The 25,897-nt window shown below is 39.9% G+C and overlaps 1 protein-coding gene across 15 annotated transcripts in view; it reads left to right on the top strand.

Moving 5' to 3' along the window:
• RUFY3 (RUN and FYVE domain containing 3) overlaps positions 1-25,897 on the top strand; it is a 102,014-nt gene that overhangs the window by 12,748 nt on the left and 63,369 nt on the right. The window contains exons 1-3 of one of the 15 annotated variants that reach the window (XM_063610390.1): positions 1,577-1,976; positions 2,266-2,453; positions 21,093-21,146. The exons of 7 other annotated variants lie outside the window; for them this stretch is intronic. In XM_063610390.1, the coding sequence (XP_063466460.1) occupies positions 2,276-2,453; positions 21,093-21,146 (232 nt within the window). In that variant the 5' untranslated portion in view covers positions 1,577-1,976; positions 2,266-2,275. Of the gene's footprint in view, positions 1-1,575; positions 2,454-13,926; positions 14,070-21,092; positions 21,147-25,897 lie in introns of those variants that run through there. 7 more of the 15 variants (XM_055297390.2, XM_063610391.1, XM_063610389.1 and 4 more) reach the window with 7 other exon arrangements.

The following is a 25,897-nucleotide window of genomic DNA, read 5'->3' as shown; positions in this document are numbered from 1 at the left end:
TCAGCCTCCCAAAGTGCTGGGATTACAGGCACATGCCACCACATCTGACTAATTTTTGTATTTTTAGTAGAGACGAGGTTTCACCATGTTGGCCAGGCTGGTCTCGAACTCCTGACCTCAGGTGATCTGCCCGCCTTGGCCTCCCAAAGTGCTGTTATTATAGGCATGAGCCACCGCACCCAGACATGCACCCCCTCTTCCTAACAATATGAAAATGCCAGTTTCTCTACAGAATTTGATTATTAGCATTTTTTTCTTTCAATTCAGTCTCAAATTATGTTGAAGCATTTGAGATTTTAACAATATTCAAGGAGTTTTTTTAGTTTTCAGAAATTAGGTAAATCAAGATGGCCCTCTGATAACAATCCCTAGAAAGGAATAGTCTCAGGTCATATTTCTTGTATTTGTATGTTCCTCCTTAAAATTGGAAACCTTCAATACAAAAACAAGCAAACAAACACTTTCTTTGAATTGTCCAAAACATTTTCAAAGAAAATTCTTATTCTTCTCTTTGTAATTTATGTAGTTCATAGAGCAAGTACCTGCCTTTTTGCTACCAAGGTATAAATGCCTCATTGGATAATATAGGGCCGTGTGTGTGTGTGTGTGTGTGTGTGTGTGTGTGTGTGTGTGTATTAAGAAAATACAATTGTCTTCAGTATGTTATCGAATGGGAGGATTTTAAAAATATAACATGGTTTAATCTTCTGCTTAGAAACATATTTCATGCTTAAGGCTGGGCGCGGTGGCTCACGCCTGTAATCCCAGCACTTTGGGAGGCTGAGGCGGGAGGATCATGAGGTCAGAAGTTCAAGACCAGCCTGGCCAAGATGGCGAAACCCCGTCTCTACTGAAAATACAAAAATTAGCCAGGCGTGATGGTGGGCGCCTGTAATCCCAGCTACTTGGGAGGCTGAGGCAGAGAATTGCTCGAACCCGGAAGCTGAGATCACGCCACTGCACTCCAGCCTGGGCGACAGAGCAAGACTCCGTCTCAAAAAAAAACAGAAAAAAGAAAAAAAAAAAGAAACATATTTTATGCTTAATACAGAAACTTGGTAAATACAACAAAATCAAAAAGGGGGGAAATTGCCATTAATTGGGAAAGATTTTGCTTTTTTAACTTCAAGTTTTTTTTTGCATTTCTGCCTAACCTAAAAGGTCAGGTTTTTGTACCTCGGAGAAGGAAATTATAAATGCCCAAGAATAAGATATTTAAATTGAAAATCTGCTTTAGCTTTTGTTTTTATCTTTTTGGTTTTTTTTCCTTCTGAGAGCCTCAATTTTTTATGCTTTAACTTTTCTTGAAACATAACATTTAGCATAGTAAAGAATTTTAATAGCTATGTAGATAAGAATGAAAGAGGTGAATTATATGCTTGTTAAATTAAGCTAACTGCCTCTTTTACCATCTTTACTATAGATTATTATCCAGTGTTAATTGTTATCCTTTTATTCAGTCCTTGATCCCAAAGTAAGAGGAATTGATGAGGATATGTGCATTGTGTTATGTCTGATCACAGTTTGACTAGCACAGTCTGGAAGTGGGTTGTACAGGATGAGAGAGAGAAGCCTAATTGCTCTCCCAGCATCAGCAGCATCTATAAAGCATCCTGGGAATTGCTTGCCCTACGTTCAGAGCAGCTGGTCACATGAGCCTGAATTTTCAGTTCAGTTCATTAGTCAGCCATTTTGGTCAACACCCTGCTTACTGCGCACGGCCAATCCTATGAGAACTCAGCATCCCAGCTCATCTGAGCAGATCCTGGAAGTGATTTCTGCAGCTCAGGATTTTTTTTTTAAGCTACATTGAAAATATAGATTTATTTTTTGTTCAGGTTTTTCTTTTATATTTTTTTTTCTGCACAAAGGAGGAGGATTTTTCACTTATTCATATCGAGGCCAGATTTTTAAAGCCAGCTAAGGCAGCATCGGCTGTGCAGGATTTAAAGCCTATAGCTCAGCTGAAAAAAAAGGTGGGGGGCAGGGAAGGGAAGATAAAAGGAGAGGGAGCTGGGAGAAGACAAGCATCATCTCATTTTGCTATGTGGTAGGAACTGTCTATAAGATAGTGTAGAATTATCTTGAGCAATTTGTTCTTAACCTATAAGGTATTTTTCCTTTTTTTTTTTAAACCTCCCCCACCCTTTTCCTGAAAGCTTTGTTTCAGAGATTTGTATTGGGTTTTTTTGGTGAGGAGGTTGTATTTATTTTTGTGGTGTGTGTGTGTGTGTGTGTGTGTCTGTGTGTGTGTTGTGGTCCCAGCTGAGTCATCATGTCTGCTCTGACGCCTCCGACCGATATGCCAACCCCCACCACTGACAAGATCACACAGGCTGCCATGGAGACCATCTACCTTTGCAAATTCCGAGTGTCCATGGATGGAGAATGGCTCTGCCTGCGAGAGCTGGATGACATCTCACTTACACCTGACCCAGAGCCTACCCATGAAGGTATGGTCAGATCCTGTCCGCTAGTATCTCACCAGCATCCTCATTGTTATGGGGGAGGGCTGGGAGGATCAGGGAGAGGTAGAAAGAACCTACACTCTCAACTGTTAACAGTCCTGAAAACCTTGCATCTTTACTTACCACCCAGCTCCCCTTCTCTTGCTCATGGGGGAAAAATAATTTTTTTTCCTGCCCCTTGAGGTATCCTTTCAAAAGACGCTGGATACTTGTTTAGAGTTCTTTGTCTTTAAGCCTCTAAAGAAAACATTTGAGGTCACTTATCACACCTGATTCTAGTCAATAATGAGAAAGCTATTAATTTTGTTCATATATGAAAATGTTATAGAAATTGTAGTGATTTATAACACTAAGTTAAGACAACATAACTGTAATTATAGGATTGTACATGATGAATACAGTAGAAACACCAGGGTATTTGGTAATGGTATCCTCACCATTATATGAGGATACAGTGTTAAGCAAGTTATGACATCTAGGAAATATTTGATAACTTTTTTTAACAATATGGATTATTAGGTTAGATGAGAAAATAACTTTCAGCATTTATTTATTGAATACGGACTCCTAAGAAAGCATAATGCCTTGGAAAGGTTAAATATGATTAATATGGTATCCCTATAGATTACAACAGAATGGTAATATTGGAATCTATTGGCCATTGCTTTTTATAAATTATTTGTGGTAACTATTATGATCCATTTGAGATTTCCACTGTCAGTACCTCTGAGATCTTTGTGGTCTCTTGACTTGCGACTTTTTTCCAGGACTCTTCCTAATTTATGAGAGGTTTTCTGCTTCTACCCTTTAATTCTCTTAATGCCACAGAAAGAGAGTTGATTTGAGTCATAGCTACAAATTGTTTTGTTTTTAATACAGTGGCTTCTTAGCTAGGGTTTATTCTCTGTCCTTATATTAATGAAAAAAAAAAAAAAATGCTTGTATGTGAGGAGAAATTCTTTATAAACATCTGCCTGATAGTTAGGCACATCGACAGGACAAAGAAGACCATAGGTGAATTGTACCTAGCAGATGGGGTTAGGAAAGGTGATTCTCTGCCTTTGACCTTGAGTTGAAATCTTATCATGACTCAGAATTTGCCCATTGTGTTTGATAAGGATTTTATCTTCCCAGTCAGCCTTAGCCTTGAGAAAGTTTTAGGGATGGTTAATCACACAGGACACAAAGCAGTCATTTTGGGTGTGTCTTTTTTTTTTTTTTTTTTTATTATACTTTAGGTTTTAGGGTACATGTGCACAATGTGTCTTTAAGAACAATGTTTAGGTGGTTTTTAAGACCCTTTACATCTTTTAACAATTGGTTTGTTAATTGGACAGCTTTCTTTGGCTGTAAGTTTCGTTATGTGCACAAGTTATAAGACATCAGCTGAAATTCCATGCAATGCCAGTACTATTTATTTTTTATTATTATTTTATTCTGTATTTTCATCAAAACATCGTTACATCCAACGATTCCAGTACTACCTAAAACAGCCTCTAAAGCTTTAAAAGTTTTCAGGGAAGAAAAATACAGTTTTAGAAGGCTACCAAGAAGTCTTCTGCCAACTGCCTCAGTTTACATATTTTCATGTAAGCGTTTTTAGCAGCGCCGTTTGAATTCTTCATAGAGAAATCTGTAGCAACACATTTCTCAGTATGGAAAATGTGTGAGAGCTGTAATCTAAGCAATAAGTTGTATGTCGCTGATTAAAGAAATCAGATAAATACAGAGTTTCCAAGACCTTTAATCAACTATAGAGGATTTGGAAGAAAATAGAGAAATGCTGACAGTGCATTTTAGAATTTTGCCTTTAATTGGGCAAGAAAGCCATTATTTTAAATTGTTAGAAATGAAAATAAAGAAAGCATAGGCCCTTGAAAGCCTATGAGTATTACTGTCTTGCTCCATTACCAAACTCTGGATATTTAAACAGTCATTTGGTCCCAAGAAATATCCACTTTTATGTTAATACCACTGATAGTTATTAGATTTAATTTAGCTATAAGCATTTAAGTGGTGGTCACCAGGCCTATGATTATGTGAATCTCACCTTGTTGACAAAATGGAACTCCTGATGTCTGGACGCAGGAGTATTCAGACTGCTTTCCGGGCTGATTCATAGAGGGAAAAATATCTGACCACCCAAATCCTAGAGTGAAGTCTCCTCACTTCCACAAAAGAAAACAGGCAAAAAGCATAATGTTCTCTCTTAAAATGATGTAGACTGACTGTTTGTACTCAGCAATAGAGGCTCTGTGGCTTCCACATTTTATTTTCTTAAAACCAGAGTTCCTGGCCCTTCACTGAGCAGTACACAGTATAGGCCTGGACCTAGAGTTTCTGCCTACTTTAAACCTTAAATAAATGAGAATAAAAGCATTCACTTCATTATCTCAATGCTTATTGGTGGTCAATGAGAAATTATCTCTCTTTTGTCTTACATACTTTTTTTTTTTTTTTTGGAGACAGAGTTTTGTTCTTACTGCCCAGGCTGGAGTGCAATGGCGCAATCTCGGCTCATTGCAAACTCCGCCTACCGGGTTCAAGTGATTCTCTTGCCTCAGCCTCCCAAGTAGCTGGGATTACAGGCATGCGCCACCACACCCAGCTAATTTTTGTATTTTTCATAGAGATGGGGTTTTTGCATGTTCATCAGGCTGGTCTCGAACTCCCGACCTCAAGTGATACACCCCCCCCCTTGACCTCCTAAAGTGCTGGGATTACAAGTGTGAGCCACCGTGCCCAGCTTATATACTCTTATTTTCAAAAGCCAAAAGCAAATCTACAACAAGTTTAATTGCAAATAGATTTCCCCTAAAGGCAAGAGCCTGTGATTGACTCCACAGGAGAAGGGTCAGGAGAGGCTTCGTTAAGTGAGACCTTAAGAGATAACTAGGTGATCACCAGACTGACATAGGGAGGGCATTTCAAACAGTACATAGTGAGCTGGCCCAGCCAGGGAATAGCAAACGGGAGCACAGCGGGCTTCTGTTTGGCACAACAGGGAGCAAGCCTGGAAAGATAAGCAGGGGCTTGACTGTAGAAATCTTATTCATACTGAAAAGCCTGCACTTGATTCTATAGTGAAAAGCTACTGGTGCTTTATGTCTGGGAGTAACATGAAATAAGATTTGTATTTGGAGTGATCACTCTGGCAGCAGTGTAGTGGATGGATCAGAAGGATATAAGCTCTCAGGGACCCCTAACTATAACTTTTAAAATGGTCTGGGTAAGAGATGACAATCTCAAATTAAGGCAGCGAGAGTGAACACCAAAGGAACAATCCCTGGAAAAGTAGAATGTACCTGATGACTGAGGGGCTGGGTGGCTAGAGAATGAAGGTAAGGCGGTGCCTGGGATGACTCTCCAACTTCTGGTTGCAGAAGCTAGGTTCCCTTTACCAGTAGGGAATATAGAAGGAAGAAAACATTTGAGTTCTTGATGCTTAATAGATTGTGACTAACAAAAGTACTACCATCACTCTTTTTTTTTTTTTTTTTTTTTTTTTTTGAGACAGAGTTTCGCTCTTATTGCCCAGGCTGGAGTGCAATGGCGCTATCTCTGCTCACTGCAACCTCCACCTCCCAGGTTCAAGCGATTCTCCTGCCTCAGACTCCCCGAGTAGCTGGGATTACAGGCATGCGCCACCATGCCCAGCTAATTTTGTATTTTTAGCAGAGACAGGGTTTCTCCATGTTGGTCAGGCTGGTCTCGAACTCCCGACCTCAGGTGATCGCCCGCCTCGGCTTCCCAAAGTGCTGGGATTACAGGCGTGAGCCACTGCACCCCGCCCATTACTCTCAATTGAGCCTTCCACCCGCCCCACAGAAGCATTAATCAGATTTATACTTTTCCAGATTACATTTCCTGGCTTAAGTCTGTACCCTAATTTACATTAAGAGTTGGAATCCTCACATGGAAAGGCGAGGGTGAGGATAAAAGGAGCGAGACTTAAATGGACGTTCAGAGATGTGAGAATGTGGCTTACTTTCTTACTTTGCTTGTGTCATTTCAGCACTAGAGGAGCAGCCTTGTTTATAGAAAATTCATTTTGCATTTTCTTAATTTAGAAAAACGTGTACCACCATTGAAATGACCTCTCACTTTTTTTTTTTTAGTTTGTGAAAGCATAGTGGGATTTCTTTCCTTTTTTTTTTTTTTTTTAACCTAAAGCAATGTTGGAAGTAAGTGGAATTTCAAAGTAAAGGAACTTTTAAAGCACCATGAAAATTTTAGAGAACATGTGTTCTCTGTTTTCCTCAAGAATGGAAGCAGAACACTTCAGTTAGACCTTTAAGCATCATTATATTAATTTCAGGAGTGGTATTATTACTGAGATGAAGTGATAATGTTTTATTTTTGTGATTTTTTTTTAAGTCACATGCTTATATGTATCTGAATTTCTTGGAGTAACATTCTCAAAACAAGTTACATATAATTCTAGGATCAGGAAAATAATAACTTCTTTTTTTTTTTTTTTTTTGAGACAGAGTCTCACTCTGTTGCCCAGGCTGGAGTGCAGTGGCAAGTTCCCAGCTCACTGAAACCTCTGCCTCCCGGGTTCAAGCGACTCTCCTGCCTCAGCCTCCCTAGTAACTGGGATTACAGGCAGGTGCCACCACGCCTGGGTAATTTTTGTATTTTTAGTGGAGACGGGGTTTCACCATGTTGGCCAGGCTGGTCTTGAACTCCTGACCTCAGGCGATCCACCCACCTTGGCCTCCCAAAGGGCTGGGATTACAAAAAATTATCCGAGCATGGTGGCGGGTGCCTGTAATCCCAGCTACTCGGAAGGCTGAGGCAGGAGAATCACTTGAACCCAGGAGGCAGAGGTTGCGGTGAGCCAAGATCGTGCCACTGCACTCCAGCCTTGGCAACAAGAGAGAAACTCTGTCTCAAAAAAAAAAAAAAAAAGATTTTTTTAAAGAAATGCACCAATACTTGTTATGTATACACATGTCCACATATGTGAAGGGCAGGCTATAGTATTACCTTCGGTATTATTGAATGTTTAACAACAAAACCAACTATAGCTATGACTCAGTTTATAACACGTTTACCCTTAACAAGTTTACCTAATTAGAAATGTATATGTTAATAGAAGTTTTGACACTTTAAAGAGAATTTTTAAAGAATGAAATCCTGACTCATTTGTTGTCTCAAGTGACTACAGATACCCCTTGATTTAAGATGGGGTTATGTCCTGAAAAACTCATCCTAAGTTGAAAACACCATAAAATGAAAATGCATTTAATACACCTACTGTACCGAACTTAATCGCTTAAATAGCTTAGCCTCGCCTGCCTTAAACATGCTTAGAAGACTTAGTCAACAGTTGTGCAAAATCATCTGGCAGCACAGTACCCTGTAGTGTATTGGTTGTTTACTCTGATCTGTGGCTGATCGTGTGGCTGACTAGGATGGTGTGGCTGACTGGGAGCTGCAGCTCGCTGCCGCTGCCCAGCATCGTGAGAGAGGATCACCTGGCGTATTGCTAGCTCGGGAAAAGATCAAAATTCAAAATTTGAAGTAGGGTTTCTACTGAACGCATATCACTTTCTCATCGTTGTAAAGTTGAAATATCGTAAGTTGAACCTTCATAAGCCGGGGACCGTCTATAAATTGAAATTAGCCTAAAAGACAGCAGTAGTATCGTATTTCAAAAGAGAAAATGTTATTTTGCATATACAGCCTTTACTCTGTAAAGTGTTTCAGACAGATTTTTTTAAAATATAATTTGTAATCTAAGTCCAATTCCTTGTTCTTAAACTAAATGTCCAGCTTTTGGTCTATTTTCTTTTTTCTTCCACATTCCTACTCTCTGTTATCATTTTTCAGATATTTATATGGTTTGAGTGGCAGGCAAGTTAAAAATCGCAATTTAAAATAATTTTTGTGTGCTTTTCAAAGTGAAGCCAAGTTGGATTTTTTAAATAAGACTTTTTTCCGATTACAAGAGGAAATTTGTTGTGGAGATTTGGAAATTTCTTTTCTTTTTTTTTTTTAATGAGGCCTTGAGATTTGGAAATTTCTAAGTAGAATTTTGACACAGAATTCAAAATGACTGAAGAAATCTGCTGGATACCTAATGAGTCTCTTTAGAGTTGGGTGGATATTAATTAGACTATGGAAAACTTTATTGCTCTCAATATGGGGTATATTTGAGAACAGTAAAGGAATTCGTACAATAATGGGGTTGATTTGGCAATTGGTGTTTTAGCTACTGTGATGGTCATTAATTTAGAGATAATATAGGATAGTAGTTAAAAGTATGGATTTTGTGGCTTGGACCTGGACCTGGATTCAGTTCCATACCCCACTACTCAGTAGTCATGTGACATTGCACAAGTTTTTTGTTTTGTTTTGAGACAGAGTCTCGCACTGTCACCTGGACTGGAGTGCAATGGCACGATCTTGGCTCACTGCAACCTCCACCTCCTGAGTTCACACAATTCTCCTGCCTCAGCCTCCTGAGTAGCTGGGATTACAGATGCACACCACCACACCCAGCTAATTTTTTGTATTTTTAGTAGAGACGGTTTCCCCATGTTGGCCAGGCTGGTCTCGAACTCCTGACCTCAAGTGATCTGCCCACCTCTGTTTCCCAAAGTGCTAGGATTACAGATGTGAGCCACCATGCTTGAGTTTTTCTCTCCTCTTAACCGGGAATATTAACGGTAACTACTTCAGAGGTTAGAAGGATTAAATGAGATAATTAATGTAAAGCACCCTATAAATGGTAGCTATTTATATTAGTAGTTATTCATGAAGCAGTAGCTGAAGCCACAGCAGTTTAAGCCATATTCTTAAATACATTGCCATTTTATTTTATATTTCTATTTTTATATCTGTCTTTATAGAGTAGTCTGAACAAGTTATTTATCAGACTAAAGATGAACATTAGTAGTAGCTTAAACTCAAGTTTTAGCATTGTCCTTTCTTGGACCTCTATAAATAAGAAAATAATTGATTAAAAATCAACAAGTTATCGGTTATCAAGAAATATGTGGTTTCTTTTCTTTCTTTTTTTTTTTTTTTTTTGAGATGGAGAGTCTTGCTCTTGTCACCCAGGCTGGAACACAGTGTTGCAGTCTCGGCTCACTGCAACCCCCGCCTCCCCGGTTCAAGCGATTCTGCTGCCTCAGCCTCCCAAATAGCTGGGATTACAGGCACCCACCACCATTTCCAGCTAATTTCTGTATTTTTAGTAGAGACAGGGTTTCACCATGTTGGCCAGGTTGGTCTTGAACTCCTTGAACCCACCTCGGCCTCCCAAAGTGCTGGGATTATAGGTGTGAGCCACCGTACCCAGCCAAAATATGTGCTTTTCTATTAACCTTCTTTTAGGGAGAAGGAATCTGACTTTGAGAGGTGATGCACAGATGATCAGTTGAATGCAATAAAATATACATCTGGCTTGATTAGTTACTTTCTGCCAGGAATTATTTACTCCAAGTGTTAAAAATGTATTATCTCATTTAATTTTTACAACAATCTTTTGAGCCTAGGTAAAATTATTACCCCAAATTTACAAATAAACTGACATTTGGCCAGGCGCGGTGGCTCATACTTGTAATCCCAGCACTTTCGGAGGCTGAGGCGGGTGGATCACCTGAGGTCAGGAGTTCAAGACTAGCCTGGCCAACATGGTGAAACTCCGTCTCTACTAAAAATACAAAAAAAAGGATTAGCTGGGCGTGGTGGCAGGTGCCTGTAATCCCAACTGCTTGGGAGACTGAGGCAGGAGAATCACTCGAACCTGGGAGGCAGAGGTTGCAGTGAGCCGAGATTGCACCACTGCATTCACTCCAGCCTGGGAGTGAAACTCCATCTCAAAAATTAAAAAAAGTAAAATAAACTGACGTTCAAGGGTGTAATAACTGGTAGAGGCAGGATTCAAACTCAGACAACCAATGGCTCAACTCATACACAACACTCCTATCCCAGAATTCTAGAGCGTAAGTCCAACAGTAGGCCTGCATGTAATAAGAGGAGTCTTCTTCCCAGTCTCTGATGACATATTTCCAGAAGTTTTATACACAGTTGAACACAGCATTGGCAGCTTAAGTACAGTGAGCATCCAGATAAGGTCAAAAGCATCCCAGCTGGGACATGCTTGGTGATTGCCATCTTTTTTTTTTTTTTGAGACGGAGTCTCGCTCTTGTTGCCCAGGCTGGAGTGCAGTTGCGCGATCTCGGCTCACTGCAACCTCCGCCTCCTGGGTTCAAGCAATTCTCCTGCCTCAGCCTCCTGAGTAGCTGGGATTACAGGTGCCCGCCAACACGCCCGGCTAAGTTTTATACTTTAGTGGAGAAGGGGTTTTGTCACGTTGGCCTAGGCTTGTCTTAAACTCTTGACCTCAGGTGATCTGCCTGCCTTGGCCTCCCAAAGTGCTGGGATTACAGGCATGAGCCACCAAGCCCAGCCGGTGATTGCCATCTGTTAAAGTGGAGACTGAGCTTTTTGTCCACTTGTTTTCTTTTTCCTCTTTTCACTCACTTTTATAAAGTAAATGAAAATATTTACATAATTGCGCATATACTACCAAACAGCAAAAATAGTACACTGCTGAAACTGACCTGGCTGGCAAGTGACACCTCTATATGCTAAATTTAGCTTTCTGAAGCAGATGTACAAAAGCAATAAGAAAAGCAGTTTTGTTTTGTTTTTGTTTTGAGACAGAGTTTCGCTCTGTTGCCCAGTCTTGAGTGCAGTGGCGCAATCTCGGCTCACTGCAACCTCCGCCTCCCAGGTTCAAGTGATTCTCCTGCCTCAGCCTCCTGAGTAGCTGGGACTACAGATGTGCACCACCATGCCTGGCTAATTTTTGTATTTTTAGTGGAGACAGGGTTTTGCCATGTTGGTCAGGCTGATCTTGAACTCTTGGGCTCAAGTGATCACCCGCCTCAGCCTCCCAAAGTGCTGGGATTACAGGCATGAGCCACCGCGCTTAGCCTGAAAAGCAGTTTGTGATAGCAGTAATGTTCACGATTAGGGATTGTTTGAAATAGTAGCTACAGGTAATCATTATTCTTTTAGCCAAGCATTCTCATGCCCTTCTTTGGATGATTTTTTATTCAATGTTTTTTCAAACTCCTTTTCAACATACTTACCTGTTCCAGTCAGACTGTGCTTCGGTAAAACCCTGATTATTCTTTTTGTTTTACTATTCCGACTTGTAATTCTTCCTGCCAGTGTTATATCAGGAAGGGTGATGGACCCCTTACTCCCTTCATCTACAAGTCCTTCTCTAACAGATCTCACACCTTTCATGTCCTAAATCACTGGGTAGCGTCTGGGACATTTGTTTGAATATGCTAGAAATCATTCCCCAGTTATTTAATTCATGGGATTTCTTATTTCTGAAATTATATAGAAAGTTCTTCAGGGAAAATCTTTTCTTTGGCATTCTTCAGAAGGCCCCATAGTACTGTGTACTGTTTATGGTAGATATCCAACAAACTTCTGGTGAACTCAGTGATTCCCTATTACTCTTTAAAATCATTTTAAAAGAAAGGATTTTCATGCTACTGTAAAGACACATGCATACGTATGTTTGTTGCGGCACTATTCACAATAGCGAAGACTTGGAACCAGCCCAGATATCCATCAATAATACACTGGATAAAGAAAATGTGGCACATGTACACTATGGAATACTATGCAGCCATAAAACAGGATGTGTTCATGTCCTTTGCAGGGACGTGGGTGAAGCTGGAAACCATCATTCTGAGCAAACTATCACAAGGACAGAAAACCAAACACCGCATGTTCTTACTCATAAGTGGGAGTCGAACAATGAGAACACATGGACACAGGGAGGGGAGCATCACACACTGGGGACCTGTTGGGGGGTAGGGGGCTGGGGGAGGGATAGCATTAGGAGAAATACCTAATATAAATGATGAGTTGATGGGTGCAGCAAACCAACATGGCACATGTATACCTATGTAACAAACCTGCACGTTTTGCACATGTACTCCGGAACTTAAAGTATTAAAAAAAAAAAAAAAAAAGCCAGGTGCAGTGGCAGGCGCCTGTAATCCCAGCTATGCGGGAGGCTGAGGCAGGAGAATCGCTTGAACCCGGGAGGTGGAGGTTGCAGTGAGCCAAGATCACGCCACTGCACTCTAACCTGGGCAGCAGAGTGAGACTCCATTTCAAAAGAAAGAAAGAAAGAAAGAAAAATGGATTTTGTCTTCCTCCATTACACACAATTTAATTTATGATTTCTAATGTTTTCTTTATTTTTAATTGTTTATCTCATATTCTGGACCGACTGTGTATTATTTGGAAAATACAAGTTTAGAATAATGTAACAATTTGTTGTTTTAAATATGTCTATTAATAATACGTAGTATTGATAAAAATATGGGACAACTTGGGGCCTCTGCTAGTGGGAATGTGCATTGGTACATCCTTTGTAGAATTCATTTTATCATTGTGAATCAAGGACCCTAAAAAATTAATTCTCAGTAATTGTACCAGACACCTATCCTAAGGAAATGATAAGAGATACAAACAAAAAGTTTATGTACGTACTGTATATTTATCACGGTATTCCGACTTCCTGTAACACAATCTTGAGAGCAACTTAAATAGCCTAAGAGGAAAATTATTCAATAAGTTGTAGAACACCTTACACTAAAAATTATTGTGGAACAATATTTGATGTATAGGGTAACGTTTGCATATAACTTTAAAAGCTGTCTCTTAAGCTGCATATTTACTATAGTCACAGTTTTTTTAAGTATAGGTATACATAAACAAAAGTAAAAGGAAATGTATCAAAAATATAAAAATTGATTATCTCTGGATAGTGGAATTATGGGTGATTTTTATAATATTCTTTATGTTTCTTTATATCTCCCAAATATTCTGCAAGAGGACATATTACTCTAATAAGAAAACAAATGTTCCTTTTTCAAAGGAAAAAACTTTATGAAAATTAACGGGTGTGCAATCATCCATCCAACAGATATTTGTATTATATATCAGTACCTTCTGTGACAGTTTCACACATCTGTGAGTGGGAACATTTGCCTCACAGCAGAGCTACTGCTTTAGATTCAATTTCCAATATAATTTTTTAATATTTCTATTTGGCATTTTATTTTGGTTTTTTTCAAACACAGACCTGTGTTTATTTACTGGCATGCTTTGTTTTCATAGCTGTTTAAATGCTGTTTGCAGTGTATGGAGTGGCCCACAATGTCTAGATTTAGAAGCATTTACAGCATTTTATTTATTCCTTTCCTAAGTGTTTGGAAAATAAAACCTGAGTCATTGGGATTCTCTTTTTCACAGAATTGTGTTATTGTTCTTTGCTTTCACTGTGGCACACCCCCTTTTGTAACTGGCCCTTGGTGAGATTACAGAAACATTTGTTGCCACCAGTGCAGTCAGCCTTAGATTTACACCGTCAGGTTCTCCGAGCTGTGATTATGTGTTCAGAAGGCAGTCTCAGTAAACTTCTCAAAGTGAGAAGGTTGTAGCTTTTAATACAGTCTCAGAAGCCTATGGGACAAAGTTCTTTGGACAAGGTTCATCCCTTCTTGTTGCTCTGCCCTGAAAATAACCTGGCTAGTCACCCTTTCAAGGTAAATTTTACCCACTTAGCTTCCAGGATTTTGTAAAATTCTAAATCTGGGTGAGAAATATCAGTAGTAGCTCTGTACTTGTATGCCAGTTCCTATCTAAACCACAAAAGAGCTGCATGCTGCCTCTGACCTGACCTCACATACTCTGCATAAAATCAGCTTTTCCTTCCTGTTTCAGGACTACTTTCATTTCCTTCCGATCTCCTTGATACTCCTGCACTAGCGTTAGCTTCCGTACACTGTCATTAACCACAGTGCTGTACAGTGTTTTCTTCTATTGGTGAGCCGTTTCTGGACCTTTCGTGGCACAGAGCTTCTACTTGAATCTTTTATTTGTGCCCTTTATAACAGAACTCACATTAAACTCTTCTTTGGGTTATCAGCTTCTGACACCCAAAAGTCATTTGTCGTAAACTAATCACTGAAATATGAATCACTTTCCAAAAGGAAATGCTGTGCCATATAAGGTAACTGCCGCTCAGTGATAGAGCTCAGAATGGAATTCACGTTGTCAGATTCCCAAGCCTGGGTACCAACCAAGATCTGGCTGGAAAGAGCAAGTGCTGTCGTTTGAGAACATCCACCATATTCTGTACTCTTCAGTAGCTAGTTCTGTATTTTGCTTTTTTGGTGGTGCCCCTCCTGAGGGGGAGGTGGAGAGTATATAATTGGGCATGTTTTTTCATTGTGGTTCCTCTAGTCCCCACCAGTCAACTGTGACTACTATGAAGTGCTTTTGAGTACAGGGCTGTAAATCCTAAAATCTGTTCCTTTGCAATTTTTGGCATTTGAGCTTTTCCAGAGAACAAATAGAAGGATTTGATGAGCTTAGAAACACGTGTGTAGAGGACAGTGAGAAAGACTTCTTCCCAAATGGCTGCTAAGTAATTACATATTTTTCATCATAATTAAATATTCTCAAAATTGTATGTCAGTATGTTGAAAATAATGTTTTTAAAGAAAATATTGGCTGAGCGTGGTGGCTCACACCTGTAATCTCAACATTTTGGGAGGCCAAGGCAGGCGGATTGCTTGAGCTCAGGAGTTCAAGGCCAGCCTGGGCAACATGGCAAAACCCTGTATCTACAAAAAATAAAAAATTAGCTGGGTGCAGCTGGGCACTGTGGCTCATGTCTGTAATCCCAGCACTTTGAGAGGTCGAGGCGCGTGGATCACCTGAGGTCAGGAGTTCGAGACCAGCCTGGCCAACATGGTGAAACCCTGTCTCTACTAAAACTACAAAATATTAGCTGGGCATGGTGGCGGACACCTGTAATCCCAGCTACTCAGGAGGCCGAAGCAGGAGAATTACTTGAATCCAGGAGGTGGAGGTTGCAGTGAGATGAGATCACATCACTGCACTACAGGCTGGGCAACAAGAGCAAAACTTCGTCTCAAAAAAAAAAAAAGAAATTAGCTGGGTGTGGTGGTGCATGCCTGTGGTCCTGGCTACTCAGGAGGCTGACGTGGGAGGATGGGAAGATTACTTGAGCTCAGCAGGTCAAGGCTGCTGTGAGCTGTGATCGCGCCACAGTACTCCACTGGGTGACAGAGTCGAGACCCTGTCTCAAAAAAAAAAAAAGAAAAGAAAAGAAAGAAATGTCTTTAGCATTATTATGTACAGATATTTTTAATGAAAACAACTTTAGTTATAGAAGTGATATATTTGCATTGTAAGTCATAAGATACAGAAAAGTATAAAATACAAAATAATTGAATGCACCTACATTTCAAATACCTAGGGATAACCACTGTTAAGATTTAGTATCAGATTCTCTTTTTTGATGTATACACTTTTTCAATGTATACACTGAAGGTTCACTTGCAAACTCAAAATTTTATACATGTAAGATCATACCACACCTGTGCTGTGTGACCTGCCTTTTTTCCTCTGCAATATCTTTCCATATGGGTAAATTGAAATTTTTGTCATTTTGTTTAATGTCTTCAGTTACTGGATGTGCCATAATTTCTTTTCTTTTCTTTTTTTTTTTTTTTTTTGAGACGGAGTTTTGCTCTTATTGCCTAGGCTGGAGTGCAATGGCATGGTCTTGGCTCACTGCAACCTCTGCCTCCCGGGTTCAAGTGATTCTCTTGCCTGAGCCTCCCGAGTAGCTGGGATTACAGGTGCCCACAACCCTGCCCGGCTAATTTTTGCATTTTCAGTAGAGACAGGATTTCACCATGTTGGCCAGGCTGGTCTCAAACTCCTGACCTCAGATGATCCACCCACCCTGGCCTCCCAAAGTGCTGGTATTACAGGCGTGAGCCACTGCACCTGGCCTGGATGTGCCATAATTTCTTTGACTATTTCTTTTTTATAGGCATTTAGGTTGTTTCTAAATTTTTCTACCCAAGACAGTTTTGGAAAAATTGTTATGTGTATAACTTGAATATTTAACCAATTTTTAGTTTTTAATTTTTATACACATTGCCAAACTACTTTAAACAATTAAAACAAATTTTGAATAGCATGGTATCATAAACTTTCATATTAGCTATTCATCAAAGCTTGGTTTTGTCTTTCCTGCTGCAGTTGGTTACGTTTTTCTCATGCTGTATTAACATCTGAACTTTCCAAAGGATACAGTTGTGGTTTTCAAGACAGTCGGTTCAGCAGCTGAAATCCTCATGATATTACTTTCTCTACTTTTTTTTTTTTAAGCTAACAGTAGTGTTCTAAGCAGAAGAGAGTTTTTACTGTTAATTGTGCAATGAGAAACTGCATGCTTTTCTAAGATTGCTAGAATTTGTTTTTTGGGATGAAAAAGCTGCATGCCAGGATTTCCTTTTTCTTTCTTATAGAGATATAAAACTTAGGGTGTATATGAGATGTACTACATTTTGTCTGAGAATCCCACAGTGTCCAGTCCTGTGGACAGCAGCTTCCCAGCTAAAGTATCTTAGAGACATTATCTCTGCCAGCATAGCCATTCCAGCATGAGAGCAAAGGGTCTACTGGTCAGGGCTTCCTTTCCTCATCCCCTCGTTCCCCATCAGGCCTGGCCCTCCTTAGCGTTCTAGTGTCACCTAGCTGCTCACCTAAGAATCTGTTTTATCTTCACTTGTGTCACTAATATTAATTCCTCTGTTTGTTTTTTGTTTTTTTTTTGAGATGGGGTCTTGCTCTGTCAACCAGGCTGGAGTGCAGTGGTACCATCTCAGCTCACTGCAATCTTCACCTCCTGGATTCAAGCAATTCTCCTGCCTCAGCCTCCTGAGTAGCTGGAATTATAGGCACACACCACCACACCCGGCTAATTTTTGTGTTTTTAGTAGAGACAGGGTTACACCATGTTGGCTAGGCTGGTCTCGAACTCCTGACCTCAAGTGATCTGCCCGCTTAGGCCTCCCAAAGTGCTGGGATTACAGGCGGGAGCCACCATGCCCAGCCTATTAATTTCTTTTTTTTGAGACAGGGTTTCACTCTGTCACCCAGGCTGGAGTGCAAGTGGTACAATCTCAGCTCACTGCAGCCTCCACCTCCCAGGCTCAAGCAATCCTCCTACCTTGGCCTCCCAAGTAGCTGGGATTAGAGGCATGCACTACCACACCTGGCTAATTGTTTTGTATTTTTGGCAGAGACAGGGTTTCGCCATGTTGTCTAGGCTGGTCTCCGCCTCCTGGACTCAAGCGATCTGCCTGCCTTGGCCTCCCAAAGTGCTGGGATTACAAGAATGAGCTACCACTCCCAGCCTTAATTCCTTGTAAACCTTGTGTCATAGTTATTTAGATCTCAAGGGCATTGTCTATGGGTGTTTCATCTTTTTTTATTTTTCTGAGACGGAGTTTTGCTCTGTCACCCAGGCTGGAGTGCAGTGGCGCCACCTCGGCTCACTGCAGCCTCCACCTCCCGGGTTGAAGCAATTATCCTGCCTCAGCCTCCCGAGCAGCTGGGACTACAGGCATGCGCCACCACGCCCGGCTAATTTTTTGTATTTTTGGTAGAGACAGGGTTTCACCATGTTGGCCAGGATGCTCTTAATCTCCTAACCTCATGATCTCCCCGCCTCGGCCTCCCAAAGTGCTGAGATTACAGGCGTGAGCCACTGTGCCCAGCTGGATGTTTCATCTTTTTAACTTCCATTGCCTTAGTAAAGTCTTTTGCTCACCATAAATGCTCAATAAATTTTATTTTATTTTTATTATTTATTTTATTTTATTTATTTTTATTATTTATTTATTTATTTATTTATTTTGGGGTCTCACTCTGTCACCCAGGCTGGAGTGCCGTGGCATGATCATAGCTTATTGCATCCTCAAACTCCTGGCCTCAAGTGATCCTCCTGTTTCAGTCTCTCAAGTAGCTTGGTCTCCCTATATTGAGCAGGCTGTTCTTGAACTCATGGGCTAGGCGATGCTCCCACCTCTGCCTTCCAAAGTGCTGGGATTACAGGCGTGAACCACCACACCCAGCCTCAGTAAAATTAAAGTGGGTCAAGTGTTGATGACTTAATGTGTTACCTTTTCTAGGGCTGTTTATCTTTTTTTTTTTCTTTGCTGATATTTTTGTGGAGAAAGTAGACCTTGGCCTAAATTACTGGTTTATTAGAACAAAATCTCAAAGCACTCATGAAAATTAATATATGACAATTGCTTTGTTACCAAGCTAATAATACTATGGTTAGTTTAATAGCACCTCAGCTGTTAACTTGTCATTTGGTTTATTTAGGTTGACTTATTTTTTTCCTGTTTTTAATATTTAGCTTAGCTGGCTTTTTAAAATTCCATTCACTCTGTTGTCTTTGAATAATTATGGCAAATATAGAGAAATCCAGTTCTAAGTGTAAAGTTAACATTGAGTACCTATGATTTGCTAAGTACTTTAAATTTATTAGCTTTTATTTTCAAAATAGCCCTTCAAGGAGTTGTATGTGATGTATCTGTGTTTGGGGCTTCAGAAAGGTATTGCCTTAAGAAACTATAATAAAATTCTAAAAATTAGCACTAAATCAAAGACACTTGGTCTCAAGGGGACAAAATAACCCCCAGGCCTTGTAAAATCTGTCACTTGGTTGCCTATAGCAATACTGCTAGAGAAAGGCTACCTCAAGAAGAGATTTCACAACCCTGGATACATAAACAAAGGGGAAGCATTTTTTAGCCCATTAAACAAGCACTTCCCTGTAGAAAAGGAGCTTCATTCAGCCAGTTGCCTCATCCAGAGAAAAAAGAAGTACAAGACGGGCCAGGGTCCCCTTCTACCAGACCGTGTACTCCAGAACTTAAAGTATAAAAAAAAAAAAAAAAAAAAAGCCCGGTGCAGTGGCAGGCGCCTGTAATCCCAGCTACTTGGGAGGCTGAGGCAGGATAATTGCTTCAACCCGGGAGGCGGAGGCTGCAGTGAGCCAAGATCGCCCCACTGCACTCCAGCCTGGGTGACAGAGCAAAACTCCGTCTCAAAAAAAAAAAAAAAAAAAAAGATGAAACACCCATAGACCTGTTTCAGGTCTAAGAATGAAAAAAAATCAATAGACTAATTATGTAGCTCTGAAAAGATTTAAGCAGGTGGTACTGTAAACATCTACCCTTAAGGTACATAGGTGACTCGAAGGACCTTGAGGTATAAAAGAATGGCATGTTACCTATTGTAGTAAAGTCCTGACAATGCCAAGGTAAAGTGGAGAACAACTTTACATGGAAAAGACAGACCTTTTACCTTCGAGGGGAGAAAAGTTCTCTTAAATTAATTGCATCACTCTGATACTTAAAACTTTAATCTCTGTTTTAAGAAGAAAACAGAAAATATGTCTGGTTGTAACAGAAAAATATTCTAGATGGGACATGCCCAAGGAAAAGTCAGAGATCCCTGGTATCCACCACGCATTCCTACCTAGAAATTCACTTTCCAGAGCCTTTTTCTATACAAATCTTGGAGGCTGTTTATATTTTGCTTTAATAAGGTAGGCTTTTATCTTCATAGGTGACAAATAGAGTTTGTAATTAAATACAATAAAGAACAAAATGGGAATATTCCCTCTATTGACTTTTGCAAGGTCACAGCAAGTCTATAAAGTAATAATGTGGATGGTAAGAGTCCATTCTCGTGAATCTGTAATCCTACATAATATAGATTTGTGGCACATTATATTGTCAAAGGATTAAACCTGAAAATGACTTGTGCAAATATGTCTATATATGATGTATTTCAGCACTAATTTACTATAAAATAATAGTAGCCAACTCACAGTATTTTTTTTTCTGTATGAGACACTTTCCATTTGCTTTACATATATAGACACATAATTCCAAAATTAAACCTCCAGAAACAAAAAGCATTTTTCATAAATTTGCCTGAACTTATTTGGTGTTAAAACATGATGTGAATTTTCTTGAGGCTATTTATAGTCTTTATTCTACTTAATCTGAATATTCATTTCCTGCAGAAATATTAATGTGCTTGATTGTAGGTCACTGCCTCAGATCCTGCTAGTTCTGTGTGGTGAATAAACATCTGGCTTTATTGAATTATATGTGATTTATTTTGTGTATCTTCAAAGCAGCCTCCTTTATTTTTGTTTTGGGGAAGGAGAATTGGGGGAGGGGGAGTTGGAAAAAGTATTTGGATTTTTTTTTTTTTAAGAAAAGTCACTAGTTTGCATCATAATATTTGTCCTGAATCTAAAAGAAATATATTGCACATACTTTTCAGTTCCCTGAAGTGATCAAAATAATAGTTGAGTTAATGTTGCCTACACTTAGAATACAAAGAGCCTTTGATTTTCGATAGAAAAAAATCTGTGTTGCTTTTTAATAGGATATGCATCTTTGTTTCCCTTTATTTGAAACTTTGAAATTGCTAATCTTAGCTTTGAAACATATTTAATAACCGTAGTTGCTATCTCTACTTATTTGGTTGTACTCCCAGCCCTTGTCACTGTTAATCACTGTGATAAGTAGAAAGAATCCTAGGAACCTCCCTTTCAGTTATCCCTTTGGAAATCTTGTTTTTAATAGCACTTTTCTTTCTGGGCTTGCATGACATTTTATCTTTCTTTTCCTTTCTTTTTGCCGTTTGCAAAGACTCTTGGGAGGATTTGACAGATTTGGTGGAGCAAATGCGCGATGATACAGAAGGTGCGTGCCACACCAACATCTTTCAGCTTTTTTTTCCTTGCTTTTTAAAATCTTCTAACCACCTTTTAATTGTTTTCCGTAAGAGGAAATGCCAGCTTTAGGTTTTATTTCCCATAGCAATAAGTGGAAATCTTTATGTTTTGGTTCCAAGTAAAATAGTGTCAATGTATGTTTATGTTGCTTTTTAAAGATATTTGCTGAATAACGTGTTTAAAAGGGACATTATTTCAAGATTACATCGAGTTTTTGCTATGGCTGTTTTTTCACTTGTTTGTTGAGAAAGTGTAAATTTTATTACTCATACAAATATATGTATATATATTTCTGTGAATTTCACAGCAGCCAAAAGCAAACAGATCCCAGGAATCTAGTGTTTGGCCTGGAATGTTGCTCTGATTTGTAGATTTCCATAACATTACACACTTTAAGCTTTGTCACGTAATAGCATTCTTTTCTGGTGTAATTATTTTTTGTTAATTTTCTCTTCTTCATACAAGAGACTGAAACATGGAATGGTGTGATTATCTTTTTAAAGTAGCACATGTTCTAATGTGGAAAGGTTCCCCAAACCAATCAGTGTTTCTTCTGTATCAAGGCAGCTAACTGTAGGGAGCTCAGGGCGATTTACACATTTTATACCAAAAACAGAAAAATTGAGATTGGAATCTACTTTATCATTTTACATGTTCCCACTTTGCTTTAGCACACACACACCTGACACACACACATCCACCACTCTGCCCAGACTGACCTTTCTCTGCCCACGTCCTCCTCTCCTACTTTGTTTCTGTGACATCTCATGTATTTACACCCTTCCCCCTCCTCCTGTGCCACCTGCGAACCCTTCAGTCCTTATGGGATTTCCACAATTTACTCTTTCACAGCTTTGGCCCACATTCTTTTCTCCATTCACTTGCTCCTGCAGAACTTGGAGCTTAAGGAAGGCTTTTTACTTATCCTCTAATTCTTGTGTGTTTATCAACCTAGTTAAAGGGTAAACTCCTTGAGACCAGAGATTGTCTTAAACTTCTTGGTATCCTTAATCAGACCTGGGACGAGTACTGCCCTCAGTAGATCTGGTCGTTACCAAACAAAATCAAGGCAGCTTTACCCTCTCTGTTGATGCCCAAGAGTATCTTTTTCAACACTTGCCTTTGAATGTGTGAATTCTGAAGTCCTGAGTGTCGTCTCTTTTCCTTTGGTCAAACTATTTTTATGCCATCTTTGATTCTGCTTTTAATATAACTGATTACATATAGTTTTCAGTGAAAGAACAAAGCACAATTTTCTAGTTGATTGACAGTTCACAGACAAGAAAAAAGAGAAGGATGTTGATTCATTTAGTGTGTAATGTTTACTATTGTGTTAGCTGCTATTATTATTATTATTATTATATTTATTTATTTATTTTGAAATGGAATCTCACTCCATTGCCCAGGCTGCAGTGCAGTGGAGCTATCTCACCTCGCTGCAACTTCTGCCTCCTGGGTTTCAAGCAATTCTCCTGCCTCAGCTTCCCAAGTAGCTGGGATTATAGGTGCATACCACCATCCCTGGCTAATCTTTTTGTATTTTTAGTAGAGGTGGGGTTTCAACATGTTGGCCAGGTTACTCTCGAACTCCTGACCTCAAGTGATCCACCTGCCTCAGCCTCTCAAAGTGCTGGGATTACAGGTGTGAACCACTGCGCCTGGCCTATTATCATTATCATTATTAATAATTATTGGCTAGGCACCACCAGGTTTAAGGCTTTAATTCCTTTGATAGACTAGATGTTAAAGAAAAATGCTACATAAAATTTATCCCCTTCTTAAGAACTTTACCATGACTCATCACAGGCAAGATTCTATTTCTTTAATACAAAGTATTAATGCAAGAGTCAAGCCTACTGTGAGAGTCAGACTCCTTTTTTTTTAAATTTTGTTTTTGCTGGAATTTTTGTGGATGGTTATTATAGGTGAACTCCAAAAGGGAGAGAAGATGAACTTTAACAGTATAGTACATAAAATATCCAGAAGATGTTGATTATGTCAGTACCTTGATGATCTTAATAGATTTCCAGTCAAGTGATATATGGTAATGTTGATCAAGATCCTCTTTACAGAAAAGTCTTTCTGAAAAGTAGTTTTTCTTAAAAAAAAAAAAAAAAATATGAGAATGGGGAGAGGGAGATGGCTTCATTTAACTCTTTTGATCATTTCGTTCTTCTTGATATCCTTCTCTACTTTTCTTGCCTCATGGTCTCAATGACAGTTCTGTAAAATTCCAGCATTTCACACAACTGTATTACATAACTTGGAGATGTTATAAATAAGTGCTAGTACCAAGAAGAAATAAGTTATGGAGTATTACCTGCACATAACACATAATAGCAATTCAGGGTCTGGGAAGAATCCTCATTTCAGACTCAGAAAAAGCTGATGATATATGCAGGCTCAGATGTTTTCTGGAGACCTTCAACTGCTACGCTGTTTTCAATGCCGTTTCTCATCTATTATTGTAGATGGGCCATAACAGTTGGCTTTTTTCTAATTTTATTTTATTTTATCTTATTTATTTGTTTTTTTGAGATCACTCTGTTGCCCAGGCTGGAGTGCAGTGGCATGATCATAGCTCCCTGCAGCCTCGAACTCCCGGGCTCCTTCCTCAACCTCCTGAGTAGCTGGGACTACAGGCATGTGCCATCACACCTGGCTAATTTTTATGTATGTATGTGTGTATGTATGTATGTAGAGACAGGGTCTCACTTTGTTACCCAGGCTGGTCTCAAACTCCTAGGCTCAAATGATCCTCCCACTTCAGCCTCCCAACGCACTAGGATTGCAGGCTTGAGCCACCGCGCCCGGCTATAGTTTGCTTTTTAATAGATAAAGTGTTAACACTGGCTTCTGGCCTCCTAAAAATTTTTAAAATAACAGACTCTAGTGGGTTGCAGATTTGAACTGGTAATTGTTTTTGTTTTTTGTTTCACTTCTGTCACAATTGAAGCTTCTTATTTTGAATTTTTTTTTTTTTTTTTGAGATGGAGTTTCGCTCTTGTTGCCCAGGCTAGAGTGCAATGGCATGATTATCAGCTCACTGCAACCGCCACCTCCCGGATTGAAGCAATTCTCCTGCCTCAGCCTTCTGAGTAGCTGGGACTACAGGCACATGCCACCACATCTGGCTAATTTTTGCATTTTTAGTAGAGACAGAGTCTCACCATGTTGGCTAGGCTGGTCTCGAACTCCTGGCTTCAGGTGATGCGCCTGCCTCAGGCTCCCAAAGTGCTGGGATTACAGGCATGAGCCACTGCCCAGCCCTTTTGAATTTTTTTTTTTTTTTTAGGAGACGGGAGTCTTGCTGTGTTGCCCAGGCTGGAGTGCAGTGGCGCAATCTTGGCTCACTGCAACCTCCGCTAGTGATTCTTCTTGCCTCGGCCTCCTGAGTAGCTGGGACTACAGGTGCACACCACCACGCCTAGCTAATTTTTGCATTTTTAGTAGAGATGGAGTTTCACCATGTTTGCCAGGATGGTCTCAATCTCCTGACCTCGTGGTCCACCTGACTTGGCCTTCCAAAGTGCTGGGATTACAAGTGTGAGCCACTGCGCCTGGCCTGAACTATTTTTTACAGTGATGATTAGTTTCATATTCTATGTGTTTGTAACACATCTACTAGAATATGAAGTGTCTTCTTAGGGTGCAATTGTATGATGTACAACACCTATTATATTGCATCTCCTTTCCTTATATGCTAGTAATTTGTGTCTAAAATGTTTTGAAACTCACTAGGGAAATTATGAACATTAAATTAAATAATAAAAGGCACATAGGTTATTACCTTTAGTTTTTCAATAAATATCGGATTTCTGTCTGTACTCATTACAAGCCTTTTGAACAGATTTTGTAAATTTGCAGTGGCCCAGATTACTGCCCGTCTCTCTGAGGATTAAAATGGTCAGGACAGTACTTGAATTTAGGCAATAATATACCTGTGTAAAATATTACCTACCAAAATTGCATACTGGTTCTTTGGCATTTGGGGGCAGAGGGTGTTAAGACTTGATGCATGTTGAAAAACAGAAGAAACATATCTTAAGAGATTTTATTAGCTTCTAGCACTGTGCCACATCATCATTCAATAAGCTTATTAAGTTAAATAAAATTGTTATAATGGCTTGGAGTAGTGGTTCACTTCTATAATCCCAGTACTTTGTGGGGTCGAGGCAGGCAGATTACTTGAGATCAGGAGTTCGGGACCAGCCTGGCCAACATGACAAAACCCATCTCTACTAAAAATACAAAAAATTACTGAGGCAAGGAATTGCTTGAAACTGGGAGGCAGAGGTTGCAGTGAGCTGAGATCACGCCACTGCACTCCAGCCTGGGCGATAGAGTGAGACTCCCTCTCAAAACACAACAACAAAAAAATTGGCGGGTCATGGTGGCTCACACCTATAATCCTAGCACTTTGGGACGCCAAGGTGGGCGGATCACTTGATGCCAGGAGTTCAAGGCCAGCCTGGGCAACATGGTGAAACCCCATCTCTACTAAAAATACAAAAAGCCAGGCATGGTGGCAGGTGCCTGTAATCCCAGTTCCTGGGAGTCTGAGGCACGAGAATCGCTTGAGCCCGGGAGGCGGAGGTTGCAGTGAGTCAAGATCATGCCACTGCACTCAAGCCTGGGTGACAGAGCAAGACTCCTTAAAAAAAAAATTTAGCCAGGCGTGTTGGCGGGTGCCTGTAGTCCCAGCTACTCAGGAGGCTG

This window comes from Symphalangus syndactylus, chromosome 10 (assembly GCF_028878055.3).
Source record: "Symphalangus syndactylus isolate Jambi chromosome 10, NHGRI_mSymSyn1-v2.1_pri, whole genome shotgun sequence".
Lineage (NCBI taxonomy): Eukaryota > Metazoa > Chordata > Mammalia > Primates > Hylobatidae > Symphalangus > Symphalangus syndactylus.
This window is presented reverse-complemented; position numbering and strand designations above follow the sequence as displayed.